The sequence below is a fragment of the Bos indicus x Bos taurus genome, chromosome 29 (assembly GCF_003369695.1).
Source record: "Bos indicus x Bos taurus breed Angus x Brahman F1 hybrid chromosome 29, Bos_hybrid_MaternalHap_v2.0, whole genome shotgun sequence".
In the NCBI taxonomy this organism is placed as follows: domain Eukaryota; kingdom Metazoa; phylum Chordata; class Mammalia; order Artiodactyla; family Bovidae; genus Bos; species Bos indicus x Bos taurus.
Window position 1 is genome coordinate 32,414,038 of NC_040104.1, and position 22,142 is coordinate 32,436,179.

The 22,142-nt window shown below is 38.1% G+C and overlaps 1 protein-coding gene across 1 annotated transcript in view; it reads right to left on the reverse strand.

Moving 5' to 3' along the window:
• Window positions 1–22,142, reverse strand: part of LOC113886064 (glycerophosphodiester phosphodiesterase domain-containing protein 4-like) — a 131,646-nt gene that overhangs the window by 67,936 nt on the left and 41,568 nt on the right. Inside the window, exons 5-10 of the mRNA XM_027531999.1 lie at window positions 21,228–21,326; window positions 21,064–21,157; window positions 20,161–20,238; window positions 18,789–18,934; window positions 18,323–18,405; window positions 135–291 (exon numbers count right to left, since the gene is read on the reverse strand). Coding sequence (XP_027387800.1) covers window positions 135–291; window positions 18,323–18,405; window positions 18,789–18,934; window positions 20,161–20,238; window positions 21,064–21,157; window positions 21,228–21,326 — 657 coding nt within the window. The remainder of the gene's footprint in view (window positions 1–134; window positions 292–18,322; window positions 18,406–18,788; window positions 18,935–20,160; window positions 20,239–21,063; window positions 21,158–21,227; window positions 21,327–22,142) is intronic.

Here is a 22,142-nt window from a genome sequence, read left to right on the forward strand (position 1 = left end):
CTACCAAACTGGGATGAAATTGTGTGCACACTTGCCTATCCTCCTCTAAAGGCTTTATCTCCAGGAGCAGCACATGACCTCATACAGAAGAGGGAGTTCAAGGCAGGTTTCTTGAAGTGGAGAACGTGTCTTACCGGAGCATGTGAAAACCATTTGCCTGCATTCAGAGTCGACAGGAAATCCCAATCAAATAAGGAAGGGTGTGTCAAAGAGGCATTTGGCAGGACCTCCTTGATATTGGTTGTTCTTCTCAGGTCAGAGTCATGCATGAGAAAAGGCACATGATCATAACTGCAGGCAGAGAGGGAGAAGAGCAGAAAAGGTAGATAGGCTGAATTCAGCCACCCTGGCAGACTGGATTCTCAAAAAGCCTATCAAGTTCACAAGTCTTACTAGGTTCCTTACTCCCTCCCTTATCTTAGCAGAGGATTAAGTACAGGAATTTATACTTTTATATTAATATTTTTCTGCCCAAGGAAGCAATCTTTTGTAATGTACAATAAGCCTACTGTGCTGTGCTTAGTTGCTCAGTCATGTCTGACTCTTTGTGAACCCATGGACTGGATCCTGCCAGGCTCCTCTGTCTAGGGTGATTCTCCAAGCAAGAATATTGGAGTGACTTGCCATGCCCTCCTCCAGGGGATTTTCCTGACCCAGGGATTGAACCCGGGTTTCCTGCACTGCAGGCTGACTACCGTCTGAGCTACCAGGAAAGCTCCGTTAAGTCTATTAGCTATGGTGAAACAGTAGCCTTCCTATCAAGGGAATTTATGGATCTAGAAAACAATAGGTAGAGTAGTCATCTGAGAGTAAAGTAAGTGAGAAGTGAATGTGGCAAGGTCCTGAAGTCCCTAGAACCATACTAAACAGGCACCTACACAAACTTCCTATGTTTTTCTGACTCATTTCCCAACTGGCAACTGCCCTGAGTATTTCTGGTCCTAGATTCTCGTATCAGGTGGCATCATTAGAAAAGTTTATTATCTGAAAACTTCTGTTATCAGCTATTTGCCTTGAGGAATCTGTCTTTATGAAAATCTCTCTTTCTTTATGATTAAAATATACATGATGAGAACTCTGTAATGATCACTAAGGAGTAACAGGATTGAGACCTAGTCCCTTGCCCATGAACAATTAGAAAACTGGACAAGAGAATTAACTTTTGTAGGAAGTGGACAATGGGGAGCACAGTATAATTATTTCTGAAAAAAGGCAAACAAATGAAATAGGCTTTACCATTACCCAAGCTTCCTTCTTGCAGGTGAATACTGGAATTTGGCATGGGACAAGATGGGCATGCATGATAAGTCGACTCAAGTTGGGTCTCACTCTCTGCAACCCTATGAACTATAGCCCAGCAGGCTCCTCTGTCCAGGGGATTCTCCAGACAAGAATACTAAAATGGGTCGCCATGCCCTCCTCCAGGGATCTTCCTGATTCAGGGATCAAACCTGAGCTCGTACATCTCCTGCATTGGCAGGCGGGTTCTTTACCACTAGTACCACCAGGGAAGCCCATGGAGCAAGGAGTGGAGCATCTAGAAAGTACCCAGCCACTTACTGAAATGAGAAGAAGAAGATGAGATTAAGGAGAGGTCAAGAAAGCTAGAATTTATTGGCTAGAGTCCCGTAGGTATGCATATGGAGGTATGCAAAAAGAAAGCATTCTGGAGAAATATGTACAAGGATCCCTTGAAGTATGCCTAAATATCAATTTGTAAATGTACAGTGTAAAACTCTTATGAAGTTTGTCAAGAATAACTTCCAAGAAAAGGAAAATAACCAGAAAGTTCCAAGACAATTTACAGAGCTCACAAAGGGATGTAACTCATTCAAGTTCTATTAGTGGCATGACCTCAATAATAACAAGGATAGGTCTTTGAGATGGGAATAATTTAGAACTAGAATTACTTTAGAATCTCCATAAAAGAACTTAAAAACAATCCTCCAAAGGATCAAACTAATATTCAAGTAACTTAATTGCCTGCTAGAATAAGCACAAAATTCTTTAATGGAATACAAAAAAAATATACCACCCAGAATGGTAAAGTCACAATGTCTGGCTTATAACCAAAATTTACCAGATGTGTAACGAAGTATAAAAATGTAACCATAACCTAGAGAAATTACTCAGTAAAGACAAACTTGGAAATGACAGAGGTGACAGAATTCGTAAACAAGAATATTAAATCATGATAAAAAATATAGATGATGTATGTAATAGATTCAAAGGAACACATGAACATATGAAGACAAAACTCTAAGAGCCAAAAAAAATAAATGGAAATTCTAGAGATAAAAAAATTTAACTGAAATGAAAAGTTCATTAAATGAATTTAACAGCATATTTGATATTACAGATGATGTAAAGATCAGTGAATTTGAAGGTGCAGCAGTAGAATCTATCCAAATGAACTGTAAGACAATATCAAGCAGTAATTATATACATGCAGTTGCAGACCTAAAAAGAGGGGAGGAACAGAAAAAATATCTGAGGAAGTAAAAGTAAAAATTTCAAAAATTTATAAAAGTTAGGCATCAATAGATCCAACAACACTGATGAATACCAAGAAAAGTAAATACAGGAGTGCACATACACAGGCACATATCCCACACTATGTGCATGTGTATGGTGAAAAATTGATGAGGAAAAGACAATTGTGAAAGTAGCCACAGGGAAAGAAAATACATATTTAGATAGAAATAAAGATAAGTTTATAGCACACTTTTCAACAAAAAATATGATACAGAAAATAATGAAACAACGTATTTTAAATGGTGAAGGAAGAAAACAACTATCAACTTAAAATTCATCAAAAATGAAAGGAAGAAGAGATGGTGCTGGGAAGATGACAGAGTACAAAGCACCAGGAATCTGTCTCCCCACCTAGACAACAACTGCATCCGAAGACTGTCTGATGTAATTCTCTTGGAAGTTTGGAGTACATGAAAGGCGTTCAACTTCCATGGGAAAACTCAGATGTAAACTGGGGTTAATTTCAGTCAATTTCAACTCTTAGAACAATAGCAGCTACTCATTACCCACCACTATTCACATGGCAAACAACTGTGGACAGGTTCCTGGAGTAACTTGCACAGCAGCTGGTGAGTGCCAGAGTGGCAAAAAAACATCCTCTATTCCAAATATAGGGTTTCTCTGCTCTGGTCACTGGTTACTTCTTGTCACAAAACAGCAGAGAGATAAGACTGTTGTTGCACCTTCTTCAGCTGTTGCAAATCCCTAGCCCTCTAACAGAAGTGACTTTCACAAGATTTAAAGGGCAGCACCCTTTTCAACGCTCATTTATGTTTCTCCTTTTCTCCTATTGTAAATCTGCCATTAAACAGTAGCTTTATATTAAAGTGATCTATATTAAAAACTTAAAATATTAAAAATATCTGTACATACAAATGGAGAAGGCAATCGCACCCCACTCCAGTACTCTTGCCTGGAAAATCCCATGGACGGAGGAGCCTGGTAGGCTGTAGTCCATGGGGTCATGAAGAGTTGGACACGACTGAGTGACTTCACTTTCACTTTTCACTTTCATGCATTGGAGAAGGAAATGGCAACCCACTCCAGTGTTCTTGCCTGGAGAATCCCAGGGATGGCGGAGCCTGGTGGGCTGCCATCTGTGGGGTCGCACAGAGTTGGACATGACTGAAGCGACTTATAGCAGGAGCAGCAGCAGTACATACAAAGAGAAATTAGAAAGTGACCATACATAGCCAAGGGAAGATCAGAAAAACCCGAAAAAACCTCAAGTTTACACCTAAGGCTGATCCATGGCACAGAGACATCTAATAAAAATTAAAACAACAACAACAAAACCCAGCAAACCCAAAAGGAAGAGGGAGAATCTAATTTCCAGTATTACCATACTACTCATCTCAAATGCTCAGTTTTTAACCAAAAAAAAAAAAAAAATCACAAGACTGACAAAAACAAAGTATGGCCCATTCAAAGGAAACAAATCAACAAGAACTGTCCCTGAAAAAAGCTAATGGTGGATATACTAGATAAAAACTTTAAAACAATCATATTAAAGACACTGAGAACTAAAGAAAGATGTGGATAAACTCAACAAAATAATGTATGAACAAAATGGAAATATTAATAGATTTATTAAACCCAAAAAATAAACCAAAAAATTATAGAGCTAAAAAGTACAACAACTGAAATGAAAAACTGACTACAGGGATTCAAAGGCAGATTTAAACAGGCAAAAGGAAAACTCACTAAACTAAAAGATAAGACAATACAACTTATTGAATATGAGAATAAAAAAGATGGTGTAAGAGCTAACAGACTCTAAAGGATACCCCAACATCAAAGCCAGACAAACATACTACAAGAAAATAAAATTATAGAACAATATCCCTTATGAACACTGATGTAAAAAAAAACTCAATAAAATAGCAAATAGAACTCAGCACTGTATTAAAAAAGATCATATGTGAGATTTAGTCCCAAAATTCAAGAATGTTATTGAAATCCATCAATGTAATAAACCCACATTAAAAGAATGAAAGAGAAAAAAACACAATTATTTCAAGTGATACAGAAAAGGAATTTGACAACATTCAACACCCTTTAATGATAAACATTCTCATCAAGCTAAAAATAGAAACTACACCAAAGTAATAAAAGACACATATGGGAGGTGGGAGAGGGGTTCAGGATGGGGAACATGTGTACGCCCGTGATGGATTCATGTTGACGTGTGGCAGAACCAATACAATACTATAAAGTAATTAGCCTCCAATTAAAATAAATAAATTTAAATTAAAAAAAAAAAAGACATATGAAAAAGCCATGGCAAACACCACATTCAATGGTGAATGACAAAAAGCTTTTCCTCTAAAATTAGGATCTTAGAAGGTAAGGAAATGTGCTTTTGGCACTTGTACTCAAAGTGACGCTAGAAGTTCTAGCCAGAGCAATTGAGAAACACAGAGAAATAAAATGGATCCAGGCTGGAATGGAAGAAGCTAAAATTACTTCTGTTTTCATATGGTATTATCTTATATGCCACCTTCATGGATCATGGTCTTGTCATTGGTGAAGGGGCCTGCATAACTTCAATGAAGCTATGAGCCATGCCATGCCATGCCACCCAAGACAAATGAATCACTGTAGACAGTTCTGACAAAATGCAGTCCACTGAGAAGGGAATGGCAAACCACATCAGTATTCTTGCCTCAAGAACCCCATGAACATTAAGAGTATGAAAAGGCAAAATGATACGACACTGCAGATGAGCCCCCCAGGTCAGAAGGTGTTCAATATACTACAGAAGAGCAGAGGGCAGTTAATAGCTCCAGAAAGAATGAAGCTGCTGGGTTAAAGCAAAAAGGACGCTCAGTTGTGGATATGTCTGGAGGTGAAAATAAAGTCTGATGCTGCAAAGAATAATACAGCATAGGAACCTGGAATATTAGGTCCACGAATCAAGGTAAATTGGACGTGGTCAAACAGGAGATGGCAAGAGTGAACACTGACAATTTTAGGAATCAGTGAACTAAAATGGACAGGAATGGTCAATTTAATTCAGACAACCATTATATTTACTACGCTGGGCAAGAATACCTTAGAAGAAATGGAGTAGCCCTCACAGTCAACAAAAGAGTCCAAAATGCAGTACTTGGGGGTAATCTCAAAAATGACAGAATGAACTCAGTTCATTTCCAAGGCAAACCATTCAATATCACAGTAATCCAAGTCTACGACCCAACCACTAATGCCAAAAGAGCTGAAGTTGACCAGTTCTATGAAGACCTACAAGACCTTCTAAAACTAACATCAAAAAAGATGTTCTTTTCATCACAGGGGATTGGAATGCAAAAATAGGAAGTCAAGAGATACCTGGAGTAACAGGCAAGTTTTGCCTTGGAATACAAATTGAAGCAGGACAACGGTTAACAGAGTTTTGCCAAGAGAACACGCTGGTCATAGTAAAACCCTCTTCCAACAACACAAAAGATGACTACACATAGACATCACCTACAGGTCAATACTAAAATCAGACTGCTTATATTCTTTGCACACAAAGATGGAGAAGCTCTATACACTCAGCACAAACAAGACCTGGAGCTGACTGTGGATCAGATTATCAGCTCCTTATTGAAAACTTCAGACTTAAATTGAAGAAAGAAGGGCAAACCTCTAGGCCATTCAGATATGAACTAAATCAAATCCCTTATTATTGACTATACAGTGGAGGTGACAAACAGATTCAAGGGATTAGATCTGGTAGACAGAGTGCCTGAAGAACTATGGACAGAGGTTTGTAACACTGTACAGGAGGCAGAGACTAAAACCATACCAAAGAAAAAGAAGTGCAAGAAGGCAAAGTGGTTGTCTGAGGAGGCTTTACAAACAGCTGAGAAAATAAGAGAAGTGAAAAGCAAGGTAGGAAGGGAAAGATAAACCCATCTGAATGTAGAGTTCAAGAAAATAGCAAAGAGATAAGAAGGTCTTCTTTATGAACAAGGAGAAGAACTGTAGAGAAATACAACAGAATGGGAAAGATTAGAGATCTCATCAAGAAAAGTGGAGATACCAAGGGAACATTTCATGCAAGGATGGGCACAATAAAGGACAGAAATGTAACCTAACGGAAGCAGAAGAGAGTAAGAAGAGGTGGCGACAATACACAGAAGAACTATACAAAAAAAGATCTTTATGACCGGGATAACTATGATGGTTTGCCTAGAGCCAGACATTCTGTAGTGTGAAGTCAAGTGGGCCTTAGGAAGCATCACTACGAACAAAGCTAGTGGAGATGATGAAATTCCAGTTGAGCTATTTCAAATCCTAAAAGATGATGCTGTGAAAGTGCTGCACTCAATATGCCAGCAAATTTGGAAAACTCAACAGTGGCCACAGGACTGGAAAAGGTCAGTTTTCATTCCAATCTCGAAGAAGAGCAGTGTCAAAGAATGTTCAAACTACCCGAAATATTGCACTCATTTCGCATGCTAGTAAGGTCATGCTCAAAATCCTTCAAACTAAGCTTCAGTAGTACATGAACCAAGAACTTCCAGATGTATAAGGTGGGTTTATAAAAGGCAGAGGAACCAGAAATCAAATTGCCAACATTTATTGGATCATAAAGAAAGCAAGGCAATTCCAGAAAAACATCTGCTTCATTGACTACGCTAAAGCCTTTGACTGTGTGGATCACAACAAACTGTGGAAAATTCTTAAGAGATGGGAATACCAGACCATCTTACCTGTGGCCTGAGAAACTTGTATGTGGGTCAAGAAGCAACAGTTTGAAACTTACATAGAACAACTGACTGGTTCAAAATTGGGAAAAGAATAAGACAAGGCTATATACTGGCACCCTGTTTCACTTATATGCAGAGCATATCATGCAAAATGCAGAGCTGGATGAATCACAAGCTGGAATCAAGACTGCTGCGAAAAATATCAACAACCTCAGATGTGAAGATGATATCATCCTTATGGCAGAAAGCAAAGAGGAACTAAAGAGCCTCTTGATGAAGATGAAAGAGGAGAGTGAAAAAGCTGGTTTAAAACTCAACACTCAAAAACTAAGATCATGGCATCTGGGTCCATCACTTCATGGCAAATAGAAGGGGAAAAAGTGCAAACAGTAGCAGATTTTATTTTCTTGGCCTCCAAAATCACTGTGGACAGTGACTTCAGCCAAGAAATTAAAAAATGCTTGCCCCTGGAAGGAAATGTATAATAGACCTAGACAGTGTATTAAAAAGCAGAGACATTACTTTGCTGACAAAGGTCTGTATAGTCAAAGCTATGGTTTTCCCAGTAGTCACATACAGATGTGAGAGCTGAACCATAAAGAAGTTTGAGTGCCAAAGAATTGATGCTTTCAAACTACAGGGCTAGAGAAGACTCTTGAAAGTCCCTTTGATTGTAAGAAAATCAAACCAGTCAATCCTAAAAGAAATCAACCCTGAATATTGATTGGAAGGACTAATGCTGAAGCTGAAACTCCAATACTTTGGCCACTTGATACGAAGAGCCGACTCACTGGAAAAGACCCTGATGACGGGAAAGACTGAAGGCAAAAAGAGAAAAGGGCAGCAGAGATGAGACGATTAGATACCATCACCGACTCAATGCACATGAATTTGAGCAAACTTTGGGAGATAGTGAAGGATAGGGAAGCCTGGCGAGCTGCTGTCCACAGGGTCACAAAGAATCAGACATGACAATCACTGAACAACAAAAACTCTTACATGCAGAAAAGCCTAAAATTTCTATAACAAAAAACAGAATAAATAAATTTCACAAAACAGCAATACCAAGGAAATATCCAAAAATCAGCTGCATTTCTATACACAAGAATGAAGAATCTGTGTACAGGTTCATGAAGTAACTTGCAAAGCATGGTAAGACTCAGGGTGTCAGAAAGAGATCCTATACTCCAAATATAAGAAATCTCCACTCTGGTCACTAATTACAGAAATTACAAAAACAATTTCAATTAAAATGGCATCAAAAAGAATAAAGTACTTAAAAGAATGAACTTAAACAAAGGAGGTGAAAGATTTAGGCAATAAAAACAAGAAAATATTTCTGAAAGAAGTGGAGGAAGACACAGATAAATGTAAACACATCCCATGTTTATGGATTGAAAAAATTAACATTGTTAATATATTACTATTAACCAGAGCAAAGAGAAGATTCATGCAATTCCTATCAAAATCTCAGTGATTCCCCCCTAGTTTTATTGAAATATACTTTACATACAGCACTGTACAAGATTAAGGCATACAACATAATTATTTGACTTACATCCATCACAGTATGATTATACTACGTTTAGTGAACATCCATCATCTCATTCAGGTACAATATTGATGATGTTGTTGTTTAGTCACTAAATCATGTTCAACTCTTTTGCAACCTCATGTACTATAGCCCGCCAGGCTCCTCTCAGTCCATAGAATTTCCAAGGCAAGAATACTGGAGTGGGTGGTCATTTCCTTCTCCAGGGGATCTTCCCAACCCAAGGATCAAACCCATGTCTCCTGCATTGGCAGGTGGCTTCTTTATCACTGAGCCATCGAAGAAGAACTAGATACAACATTAAGAAAATTAAAAAATATTTTTCCTTAATTATCTTTAGTGTGTTACATATTACATCCCTTTATTTATTTGTCTTGTAACTGAAAGACTGCTTCATCTCATTTCACCAATTTCACCCACTCCTGTCTCTGAGTCACAAATCTAGTCACTGTCTCTAGTAACAAATCTGACCTCTTTTTCTATGAGTTTGTTTAGTTTTTGTTTGCTTGCTTGTTTTTGTTTGCTTGCTTGTTTTTGAAATATAATTGAAGAATAACTGAACTACAACTATATTAATTCTCGGTAGACTACACAGTAATTTGATATTTCTGTACATTTAACAATGATCACCATTAAGCCTAGTTGTCATCTGTCACCAAAGATATTACATGACTATATTCGCCACACTTTGCATTTCATATCTGTGATTTATTTATTTTTTAACTTAAAGCTTGTACCTCTTAAGGTCCTTCACCTATTTCTCTCCTCTCCACAAATCTCGTCCCTTCTGGCAACTATCTGTTTGTTCTCTGCATCTATAACTAACTCTGTTTCTATTTGGTTATGTTTGTTCCATTTCACTTGGCATAATTATCTCTAGGTACAAACGTATGTCACCAATGGCTAGTTTCATTCTGTTTATGGCTGAGAAATACTGCATATTTATACACATCATTTCTTCTTTATCCAATCACCTATTGATGGGTACTTAGGTTGCTTCCTTATCTTGAATGTTGTACATAAAGCTACTACAGTGAACACAGTGGGGCATATATCTTTTCAAACTGGTGTTTTCATTTTCTTCATATATACAACTAGAAGTGGAATTGCTAGAATATATGGTATTTATGTTTAATTTCTTTAGGAACTTCCATATTGTTCTCCACAGTGCCTGCACTAATTTACATTCTCATCAACAGTACACAAGAGCTCCTTTCTCTCCACATCCTTGCCAATATTTATAATTTGTTATCTTTTTGTTAATAGCCATTCTGACATGTGTGAGGGGATATCTCATTGTGGTTTTGATTTGCATTTCCCTGTTGATTAGTGATATAGAGCATCTTTTCATATGTCTGTTGGCCACATGAATGTCTCCTTTAAAAAAATGTCTATTCAGGTCCTTTGTCCATTTTTTAGTTGGTTGTTTCTTTCATGCTGACTTGTATGAGTTCTTTATATACTTTAAGATATTAACCACTTGTCAGATATGCCATTTGCAAATATCTTCTCCCATTCAGTACACAGCTTTTTCAATTGAGTTTCCTTCACTGAGAAAAAGCTTGTTTCATTTGATGTTGTCTCATTTATTTTTGCTTCTGTTTCCTTAGCCTAACGAAACAGACCTCCCTTCAAAATTCTAAGACTTAAGTCAAAGAGTACATTACCAATGTTTTCTTCTACAAGTTTATGTTTTATGATCTTACACGTAAGACTTTAATTCATTTTGAGTTTATTTTGTATATGGTGTGAGAAAGTGGTACAGTTTTCCCAACACCATTTTTTGAAGAGTCTTTCCTTTCCCCATTGCATATTTTAGTCTCCATGGATATATATTAACTATGGACTCATTTCTGGGATCTCTATTCTGTTCCACTGATTTATGTGTGTTTTTGTGCCTACATCATCCTGTTTTGATTACTGTAGCTCTACAGTATACTTTGGAGGGAGTCTTCTATCTTTAGACTGTTTTGGGTACTCAGAGGTTTTCTGTGTTCCCATAAAAATTTTGGAATTATTTGTTCTAGATCTGTGAAAAATTCCATTGACATTTTAATAGAGATTGCATTGAATCTGTAGATTTCATCGGGTTGGTATGGTCATTTTAACAATATTAATTCTTCCAGTCCATGAGCATGGTGTATCTTTCTATACTTCTCTGTCATCTGCAATTTCATTTATTATGTCTTGCAATTTTCAAAGTGCACATGTTTTAGCTCCTTAGTAAGATTTGTTTGCAGGTATTCTATTCTCTTTGATGTCATTGTGAATGGGATTATTTTAATTTCTCTGATAGTTCTTTTAGTATATAGAAATGCAATATATTTCTGTGCATTAATTCCATAGCCTGAGACTTTACTAAATTCATTAATGAGTCATTGATAGGTCCATAGCAATCTCTTATGCTCCTTTCTATTTTTGTGCTGTTTGTTATTAAGTTTCCCTTATTCATTTTTGACTTTATTGATTTAGGTCTCATTTTTTTTTTCTTGAAGAGTTAGGCTAAAGATTTAACAATCTAGCATCTCTTTTCAAAGAACCAGTTCATACTTTCAATGATCATTTCTGTTGCTTTACTTTTTTCTGTCTCTTTTACTTATTTCTGCTCTCAGCTTTATGATTTTTCTTAACTTTTGAGTTGTGTTTGATCTTCTTTTTCTAATCATTTTAGGTGTAAGGTTATGTTATTTTTGTTTCCTAAGGTTGGCTTGTAGTACTACAAACTTCTGTCTTAAAACTGCTTTTGCTGTATTCCATAAATTTTGGATCACTGTTTTTTCATTTTGCTCCCAGATATTATTTTTTTCTTCTTTAATTTCTTCAGTGAATCATTGGTTGTTTAGTATCATTCTTTAGCCTCCACATGTTTGTATGTTTTCCAGGTTTTTTCCTTCTATTTGATTTATAAGCTTATAGCACTGTGGTTGAGAGAGAGGTCTGATATAATTCCAGCGTTCTTAAACTTACTGAGGCTTGTTTTATGGCCTAGCATGTAATCTGTCCTGGAGAATGTTTGATTTGCATTTGAAAAGAATAGGTATGCTGCTGTTTTTAATGAAATTTGATGGAATGTGATGCTGCTTATATATTTCAGTTCAGTTCAGTTCAGTTCAGTCGCCGAGTCGTGTCCGACTCTTTGCGATTCCATGAATCACAGCACGCCAGGCCTCCCTGTCCATCACCAACTCCCGGAGTTCACTCAGACTCACATCCATCGAGTTGGTGATGCCATCCAGCCATCTCATCCTCTGGCGTCCCCTTCTCCTCCTGCCCCCAATCCCTCCCAGCATCAGAGTCTTTTCCAATGAGTCAACTCTTCGCATGAGGTGGCCAAAGTACTGGAGTTTCAGCTTTAGCATTATTCCTTCCAAAGAAATCCCAGGGCTGATCTCCTTCAGAATGGACTGGTTGGATCTCCTTGCAGTCCAAGGGACTCTCAAGAGTCTTCTCCAACACCACAGTTCAAAAGCATCAATTCTTCGGTGCTCAGCCTTCTTCACAGTCCAACTCTCACATCCATACATGACCACAGGAAAAACCATAGCCTTGACTAGAGGAACCTTTGTTGGCAAAGTAATGTCTCTGCTTTTGAATATGCTATCTAGGTTGGTCATAACTTTCCTTCCAAGGAGTAAGCGTCTTTTAATTTCATGGCTGCAGTCACCATCTGCGGTGATTTTGGAGCCCAAAAAAATAAAGTCTGACACTGTTTCCACTGTTTCTCCATCTATTTCCCATGAAGTGATGGGACCAGATGCCATGAACTTAGTTTTCTGAATGTTGAGCTTTAACCAACTTTTTCACTCTCCTCTTTCACTTTCATCAAGAGACTTTTTAGTTCCTCTTCACTTTCTGCCATAAGGGTAGTGTCATCTGTATATCTGAGGTTATTGATATTTCTCCCGGCCATCTTGATTCCAGCTTGTGCTTCTTCCAGCCCAGGGTTTCTCATGATGTACTCTGCACAGAAGTTAAATAAGCAGGGTGACACTATACAGCCTTGACATACTCCTTTTCCTATTTGGAACCAGTCTGTTGTTCCATGTCCAGTTCTAACTGTTGTTTCCTGATCTGCATACAGATTTCTCAAGAGGCAGGTCAGGTGGTCTGGTATTCCCATCTCTTTCAGAATTTTCCACAGTTTGTGGTGATCCATACAGTCAAAGGCTTTGGAATAGTCAATAAAGCAGAAATAGATGTTTTTCTGGAACTCTCTTGCTTTTTCCATGATCCAGTGGATGTTGGCAATTTGATCTCTGGTTCCTCTGCCTTTTCTAAAACCAGCTTGAACATTATATATATAGCTAAAGTGGGAGACTACTGTGATCTTAGGAGACAAATGCTACCATTACTTTTAATATTTGGATGATAAGTTCCTGTTGTAAATGCAATGGTAAGTGGTTTGAAGGGGAAGTCTGTAGGAAAATCAATTGTTAAAAAGAATATGCCACCTTCATACGGGCTGTCATTAGGTGCCATAATTGCGGCTTGCCAATGAAATGTATCTGCACCAAATGGACCTGAAAAAACACTGCTGAAGGCTTATGGGCTAAATCATTAAGTTCCTTATTAATATGTTTCAACACCACAGTCTGAGCTTTTCATCTGGCTTTTCAATATCTTGGTGTTTACTCAAAGGTGTGGCCAATCAGCTGATTATCCTAGCGACTGGGAAGGACTGCCTCACTGTTCCAAATCAGCTCTGCCAGACGTAAGTGCAGAAGGGCTAGGACCTTCCTCAAGCCACTGTTGGCCTTCTCCCCATGCAGTAATCAGTCCTCCCTGCCCCTACAGGGCTCACAAGCACAACACAGCCACAAGATGTCTGGTCTGACATCATATTTTACATCTTCTTATTTTGTGCATCCCTTAACTACTTATTGTGGATATTGATGACTTTCTTACTTTTACCTTGCGACCTTCCTACTAGCTTTATAGGTGAATGATCTTCTACCTTTACTGTGTATTTGCCTTTACCAATGAACTTTTTCCTTTCAGATTTTTCATATTTCTAGTTGTGGCCTTTTCCATTTAGAGCAGTCCCTTTAACATTTCTGGTAAAGCTAGTTTCATGGAGCTGAATTCTTTTAGCCTTCAGTTCAATTCAGTCACTCAGTTGTGTCCGACTCTTTGTGACCCCATGGACTGCAGCACGCCAGGCTTCCCTGTCCAACACCACCTCCAGGAGCTTACTCATACTCATCTCCACTGAGTTGGTGATGCCATCCAACCATCTCATCCTCTGTTGTCCCCTTCTCCTCCCGTCTTCAATCTTTCCCAGCATCAGGGTCTTTTCCAATGAGTCAATTCTTCACATCAGGTGGCCAAAGAATTGGAGTTTCAGCTTTCAGTGAATATTCAGGACTGATTTCCTTTAGGACTGACTGGTTGGATAAAACTTTATTTCACCTTCAAATGTGAGTGAGAAGTTTGTAGAGCATTCCTGGTTATGTATTTTTCCTGCTTGTTATTTTAATTAATTGACCTTCATGGCCCGCATAGTTTCTGCCGAAAACTCAGCTCAGAATCTTATAGAAATTCCTTTGTACATAACTTTGCTTTTCCCTTGCTGCTTTTAAGATTTTCTCTTTAACTTTTGCCATTTCAATTACAATTTATCTTGGTGTGAACTTCTTTGGGTTTGATCTGTTCAGTATTCTCTGTCCTTCTTTGACTTGGATGTCTGTTTCCTTTGCTATTATGTCTTCAAATATATTCTCTGCACACCTTCTCTCTCCTCTTTCTGCTGCTGCTACTTGCTGTTTAGTCACTAAACCATGTCTGACTCTTTGCTACCCTAGGAACTATAGCTTGTCAGTCTCCTCTATCCATGGGATTTTCCAGGCAAGAATACTGGAGTAGGTTGCCATTTCCTTCTTAAGGGCTTCTCATTATGAGACCCCCACCCCCACTCCCAAATGTGAATGTTAGTATGCTTAAGGTTGTATCAGAAGTGTCTGATTGTTGTTGTTCAGTCACCAAGTCATGGCCAACTCGTCATGACTCCATGGACTGCAACATGCCAGGCTTCCCTGTACCTCATCATCTCCTGGAGTTTGCCCAAGTTCATGTAAATTGCATCAGTGATGCCATCCAACCCTCTCATTCTCTGTCACTCTCTTCTCCTCCTGCTTTCAATCTTCCCCAGCATCAGGGTCTTTTCCAGTGAGTCAGCTCTTTGCATCAGGTGGCCAAAGTACTGGAGCTTCAGCTTCAGCATCAATCCTTCCAATGAATATTCAGGGTTGATTTTCTTTAGGATTACTGGTTTGATCTCCTGGCCAGTCTAAGGAACTCTCAAGAGTCTCCTCTAGCACCACTGCTGCCAGTGTCTATGTTTCCATGATGAGTTTCAACTAACTCCTGTCTCTCCAAAAGGTTCTCAAAGATCATCAAGTGAGTCTGACAAAAGATTCTTTCAAATCACTGTTTCTGCCCTGAATCTCATGAGTGTGCGGGGGTTTGTGTTTTCTATTTAAGTATGGAGTCTCTATTTCCCACAGTCCTCTGGCTCTCCCAAAAGTAAACCCTACTCACCCAAAGTGAAATGCTCTTGGGGGCTCATCTTCTCAGTGCAAGACCTCTGAGGTGGGAATCCCAAAATAAGGCTCAAACTTCTCACTCCTTGGGAAGAACTTCTGTGATAATACTTATATTTGCATTTGTGGCTCACCTACCCTGGGGTATAAAGTCTTAACTATACCAAATCACTGCCCCTCCTACCTGTCTCACTGTGGTTCCTTCCTTATATCTTTATTTGCAGAAGCTCTTTCCTGCTAGTCTTCAGGTCATTCTCATGGATAGTTTCTCTGTAAGTAGTTGCAGTTCTGGTGTGCCCATGGAAGCAGACAAGGTCATGGTTATCCTACTCTCTTATTATCTTGTCCTCCAATGACATTTTTTGAAGAAAGAAAAAGTCATCCTAAAATTCATATGGAATCACGAGGGATCCCAAACAACCAAAACAATCTTAAAAAATAAAAACAAAACTAGAGTATTAACACTTCTTGATTAAAAACTTACTACAAACCTACAGTAATCAAAACAGTAGGGTACTGGAATAAAGACAGACAAGGAACAGAACACAGTCCAGATATAAACCCTTGCATATATGGTCAAATGACTTTCGGCAAGGGTGGCAAGACCATTCAACAGAAAGAAAAATAACAATCTTTTCAACAAATGGTGCTGGATATTCACATGAAAAGAATAAAACTGGATCACTGCCTAACATCATATACAAAAACTCAAAACAGATCAAAGAACTAAATGTAAAAACTAAAACAATGTATCTCTTAGTAGAAAATATAGGGGAAAATATATTTGGCAATGATTTCTTAGATATGAAAATATACAGGCAACAACAATGTAAATAAACTAACTGGCCTTCATGAATATTTAACATTTTGTGCATCAAAAGACAATATCAATAGAGTAAAACAGCAACCTACAGAATGGGAAAATATTTGCAAGTTAAATATCTGATAAGTGATTAATATCCAATAGATAGAGAGAACCTCTAAAACTCAACAGCAAAAAAATACAACCCTAGAAAAGAATCTGAAAAAGGACAGAGAGAGAGAGAGAGAGAGAGATCTGAATCACTTTGCTGTACACCTGAAACTAACACAACAATATAAATCAACAGTATTTCAATTTTTAAAAAATGAAGTTCAGTAAACTAAAAAACAAACAAACAAAATTCAAAAATGGGCAAAAGACTTGAATAGACATTTCTCCAAAGAAGATTATAAATAGATAGTGAGTACAGAAAAATATGGTCAACATCACTTATCACTAGGGAAATGCAAATCAAAATTATAATGAGATATCATACTTCACACCCATTAGATGGCTCTGACCAAAAGAACAGAAAACAACGTTGGCAAAGATGTGGAGAAATTAGAAGACTTCTACACTGTAAGTGGGAACATAAGATGATGCAACTACTGTGGAAAACTCTAGGACAGTTCTTCAAAAAATTAAAAAGAGAATTATCATTGTAACCCAGCAATTCCCTTTCTGGACATATACCCTGAAGAACTGAAAGCAGTCTCAAATAGATATTTATACACCCATGTTCAAAGCAGCATCATTAACTATAACTAAAATGTAAAACCAACCCAAGTGTCAAAACTGATGAAAGCAAAATGCAAGTGTATATATATACGGTGGAATATTATTCATCCTTCTAGGATGGCAATTTTGAAATAACATATGAATGAACTTGAAGACTACAAGACTAACTGACAGACATGCCAGTCACAAAAAAATCACATACTATATGAATTATACATTTATATGAGGTACCTAAAATATAGACAAAATCATGGAGACAGAAAAGTACAAAGGAGTTTCTAGGGGCTGGGGGGTGGGCGAGGAGAGAATGGAGCATCATTGTTTAATGGGTCTAAAGCTTTTACAAGATGAAAAGAAGTCACAGAGATAGTTGGCTCAAGTTTCCGCAACATTAAAAATATGTAAAATACCACTGATACATACGTCTTAGAATAGCAAGCATAGTAAATTTAATGTTTTGTATTTTACTTCAAAAAATTTTAATTGAAAAAATGAGGCCAACACAAAATATTAACTTGGCAAAGCAACCTCAATGACCTAATTGTCTTCTTGGTGAGTAAGTACATTTCAAAGTAGAGAAATGAAAAATTAAATATATGCATGTTCAAAAAAACCATACATATGTTATTAATATTTGTATTTGAATCTTTGGGTGTTTGGCATTTTAAGTAAATTTTAAGTAAAATTATCTTTAAGGTAATTTGGAAAGGTTACCTTTGTAAATCCAATTTAACAAATTAAATTGAGTAACTGATCTAGATTTGTGATTATAAGTTCACATCTCATTTATAAAAGGATTTGAAATATATCAAACAATGTATATGGTTATACATTTAATGTGCTAGATTTGTAAGAATTACTCAAGTATTCTGAAAAGACTGAAACTGAAGTACCTAAAAAAGAAAACACATTAAATGCATAACTGCAGTTTAAAACATCTAAAGCATTTAACTAAAATGCCTAAGTATTATTCAAAGGCCCTGGAAAATGTTATTTAAAATGTTAATATCCATAAAAGGAATAAGGTTCTTTGTAAACACGCCATGTCTCCTTCACTGGCTGGGAACAGCTCTTGGGCAGAACTCTATCTCACTCATCTTCCTCTCCCTAGCACTCAGAAGAAGGATATAGTAGGTGCCCAGGGAATGTTAACTAATTAATTAAATAGATTGCTAAGGTAGGGCATGGGGACAAGTTGTAAGCATGTTGGCAGGGGACACAAATTTGAACTATTTGTGGAGACTACATAGTGTGTGTGATTTATGAGTCTGTGATTGAGCATGTAGGGGTGCAGATTTGTGGTTTGTAAAGGAGAAGTGATTCATGTATGTGCGTTATCTACAGATGTGCCAGGTGAGTAAGGGAGAAACTTCCCAGGGCTTGCCCTCTCTACAGCTTGGGCCAGGCTAGAGTCATCCACTGGTCTTTTCTCCTCCCACCCTGGTCCCTTCTTTCCTACCTTATATGTACATCACTCTCCAGTCCATAGGCCCCATGTTCAACAGCTTTCTCAAAGGACATTATGGTATTCTCAGGCCCCAGCTGTGTAAGAAAAGGACATCAGGCCTTTAATCTCACAGTCTTTTCTGCTGACATCCCTTTTAGGGTAGTGACGGGGCCCAGTAAGAAAGGACTTTAGAAAGCAAAACTTGATTCCCTTGGCTCTTTGTTCAAAGAACCTGCCTACATTCTTGTCTACCAAATCTGATTCAGGGACTCTGCTCATCTGAGGCAATGTCACTGGACACAATAAAGAGAAATGGACTGAGAATTAGGTGAGTTCAAATCCAACCTCTACAATTAATTACTTATTCTTGTCATCTCAAGTCAACCCCTTTACTTCTCCAGGGGGTTCCGAGGATCTGATGTGCCCTCTACACCCATGCACACCCGTACTCGCCCACATTCTTCATGCTCAGACCTACCATGGGTGCACCTCTATGTCCAAAGAAGTACGGCTTGGGTGCCAATTTATTCTTCTCCTGAACACAGGCAGAAAAATTCCCCAATGGAAGCAAATAGAGACACAAAAGGATAAGAAAAAAGGGCAATCCAATAGCCACTTGTAGAGCTGAAAAAGTTGAAGGAGAAGGAAGGGGGGAAAAAAGGCAAATAGGAATGGAGAAACATCCCAAGCAACTAACTATCCCCAAGCAACAACAAATAAATACTTAGTCCATGGGTTCACTAACTCTGCAGACTCACTGATTTACTCTATATTTCTTCACATCCTTATGTTCTCTCAGTGATTTGAAAACACAGGAATATCCAAATATAAGCATTATTATTAAGTCACTACTGTTAACAAATGTAAATTTACAAAGGAATGAATTATACTAGAGGTGGGAAGCAAAGGAAAAAGAGGGACTGTTAAGGAATATCTTCTCAGAAAAAGGAGTTTAGTTGGTTCTGAGAAAGCCCAGAAGCCCTTTAAAAATAGGCTTTGTTAGTCACTGAGTCATGTCTGACTCTTTGTGACCCATGGACTGTAGCACACTGGGCTCCTCCATCCATGGGTTTCCCAGACGAGAAGACTGGAGTGGACTGCCATTTCCTTCTCCAGGGTCTCTTCCCAACCCAGGGATCAAACTCACATCTTCTGCATTGGCGGGTGGATTCTTTACCACTGAGCCACCAGTGAAGGCCAAAGATAAGCTTTAAATGCCTCTATTTCAGGCAGTAAGGTAGAGTAGAAGGGATAGTGCTGATGTGTGTTTGGTTGCTCAGTTGTGTCCAACTCTTTGTGACCCTTTGGACTAGCCTGCCAGGCTTCTCTGTCCATGGGATTTTTTAGGAAAAATACTGGAGTGGGTTGCCATTTTCCTACTCCAAGGGAGCTTGCTGACCCAGGGATTGAACCTGAATCTCCTGCATGGCAGGCAGATTCTTTACCTACTAAGCCACTGCGGAAGCCCAGAAGGGACAGTAGTTGACAGAAATGTGAATTCAAAGCCAGATGCTACTACTTTCAAATTGTGTGACTCAGACACATTGCTTAACCCCTCTGGGTCTTCATTATCTTCATCTGAAAAATGGAGCTATCTTGATACTAACATCTACTTCATAGAATTGATATGATAGTTGACACCACAGGTACTCAGTATTTTGCGCTCCCTCTCTCTCTCTCTCTCTCTCACACACACACACACACACACACACACACAGAGCCTGACCATAATACCTATTTATCATTGGCTATTTCCCACTTACTATTTTAGACCTCTAAAAATTTTACCCATTTTTAAGTTTTAAAATTACCACCTATGTCACTTTTGAACATAGATCTTCAGCTCTAACCTCTCAACTTTGTAAGCACATTACACCTCTTGTTTCTTTTTCTCTCATTACATGTCATCTGGTATCTTCTGATTCTAGCTAAAATTTAGGAAAAGAAAAGAGTTAATTATTGTTTCTTCTAATATCTTGCCCCCAGAAACATTTCCTAAAACTCACCCTTCACCTACATATATACCCATATACAAACACACAAGGGCAACACTGCAATCCTAGTCTTTCTCTTGCCTGCATCTTTATACAAGTAGGATGCAAGCACTCCTTGTTTAACCAGTAATCAAAAAGACACAGACAGAAGGTCCTCCTGGTTTCTCAGTAAGGGTGTTGAGAGATAACTCCATTCTCAAAACTGTTTCATGTACACCTCTGATTCTTATTTGTTTCCATGATATTAGGGCGAAGAATGGAGAGGAAACCAGTAGCAGAGGCACACACTTCTGCTTCTGGGGAAGTTCCCAGATGTGACAGGGACTCACGTGCTTCTACTCTGAGTTACTAAGATGTACCCATGGATATCTGCACCTGGTTCATGAGTTGAAACTAGTAATATTTAAATACAAACTTAAAGAACTGGGATTTATACCATCGTTCTGGTCAAATAAAATTGCCTCTATTCTCTCCCTAACCCCAATCCATTTCAAGACAGTCAGTATGTAACAAAAGAGAGAAAATTCTTATTTTTCTAGAAAGAGAATCCCTCTTAAAAGAAGACTGGTTTGATCAGGGAAATGCTATGATAGGTCATGTGGGGTTGTCTGACTATAAGGAGCATGACTGAGTAATAAGCTGAATGAATTTCAAAGAGGTACACTGGTGGCTATCTATCCAGCTTGTTTCACTGAGTAAGGTACAGAAGTTAAAGGCAGAACCGAAAGGATCAGGCAAGGTTCCACCCACAGAACATACCTTCTCCTTCCAAATGGATCAAGTAGAAAGCCAAAGGCCATGAAAGAATAACCATCATAGCTATGCTGCTCAGGTGTATGTAGGGAGCAAAGACCTGGGAGAAAGCCAAAAGTCAGGCTGAACACATCTGAACAGACAGGGCTACCACTAAGAATGGTGCTTACCTGCAGTGACAGCCCAACGGTGAGCCATCTGTCTTTCCAGTAAGTGAATAAAATCCAGAAAAAAAATGAGCATATCACAATCACTAGCAGAATCAGGATCTGGGGAAACAAAAAGAATTTCCTGACTTCCAAGCACTAATCTTGGATGAGAACCATCCTTAGGAAATGTATGTGTCCCTGTAGTGTCTGGGTCCTCATTTCCTCATGCTTTTAACCTAACCAACCTGCAGATGCTCAACATTAGATGAATTCAATAATTTACCTTCTTTGCTTTCTGGAGAAAAAACTTACACAGCTATGTATATGGCCCGACACCTTTACTAATTTATCATCTCCACCTCAGCTGGGTCACCATGAGTACTGCCTGGCATGTCTCACTCAGCTTCAATACTGGCTATTATAAATATTCACTACTCTTTTACATGACTCAATATGGTAACAAATAAAAAATATTTTGTAAGTAAGTACCTTTTCAGTGCATGTTTTCCCCAGCAGACTGTAAGTTTCAAGAGGTCAAGGACAATATTTGTTTATAATGATATCTTCACTGCCTTGCAGAATATGTCTGATTCATATAAAATACCCAATAAATATTTGTTGAACTGATGAAAAGTATCTGCCGGCCAGAACACTATTTCATTGAGAAAGAACACTGAGACCAAGAAGATACAACTTTAAATTTTTCTCCTTCAAATATAGTTTTTCTGCTTCTATGTTGCCTGTAAAGAATACTTGGTTCCCACTCTTTCATAATCTCTATAAAAAAGCAATTGAATTAAACCTTCTCACAAAATAATTCCAGATCATACTGCCTTCAATGGTTAATTTTCCAAACATTTAAGAAAAAATATTTCCACTTTAACAAGCTCTCCTAGAGAATAAAAATGAGGGAATGCTCTCTAACTTGTCTTATGA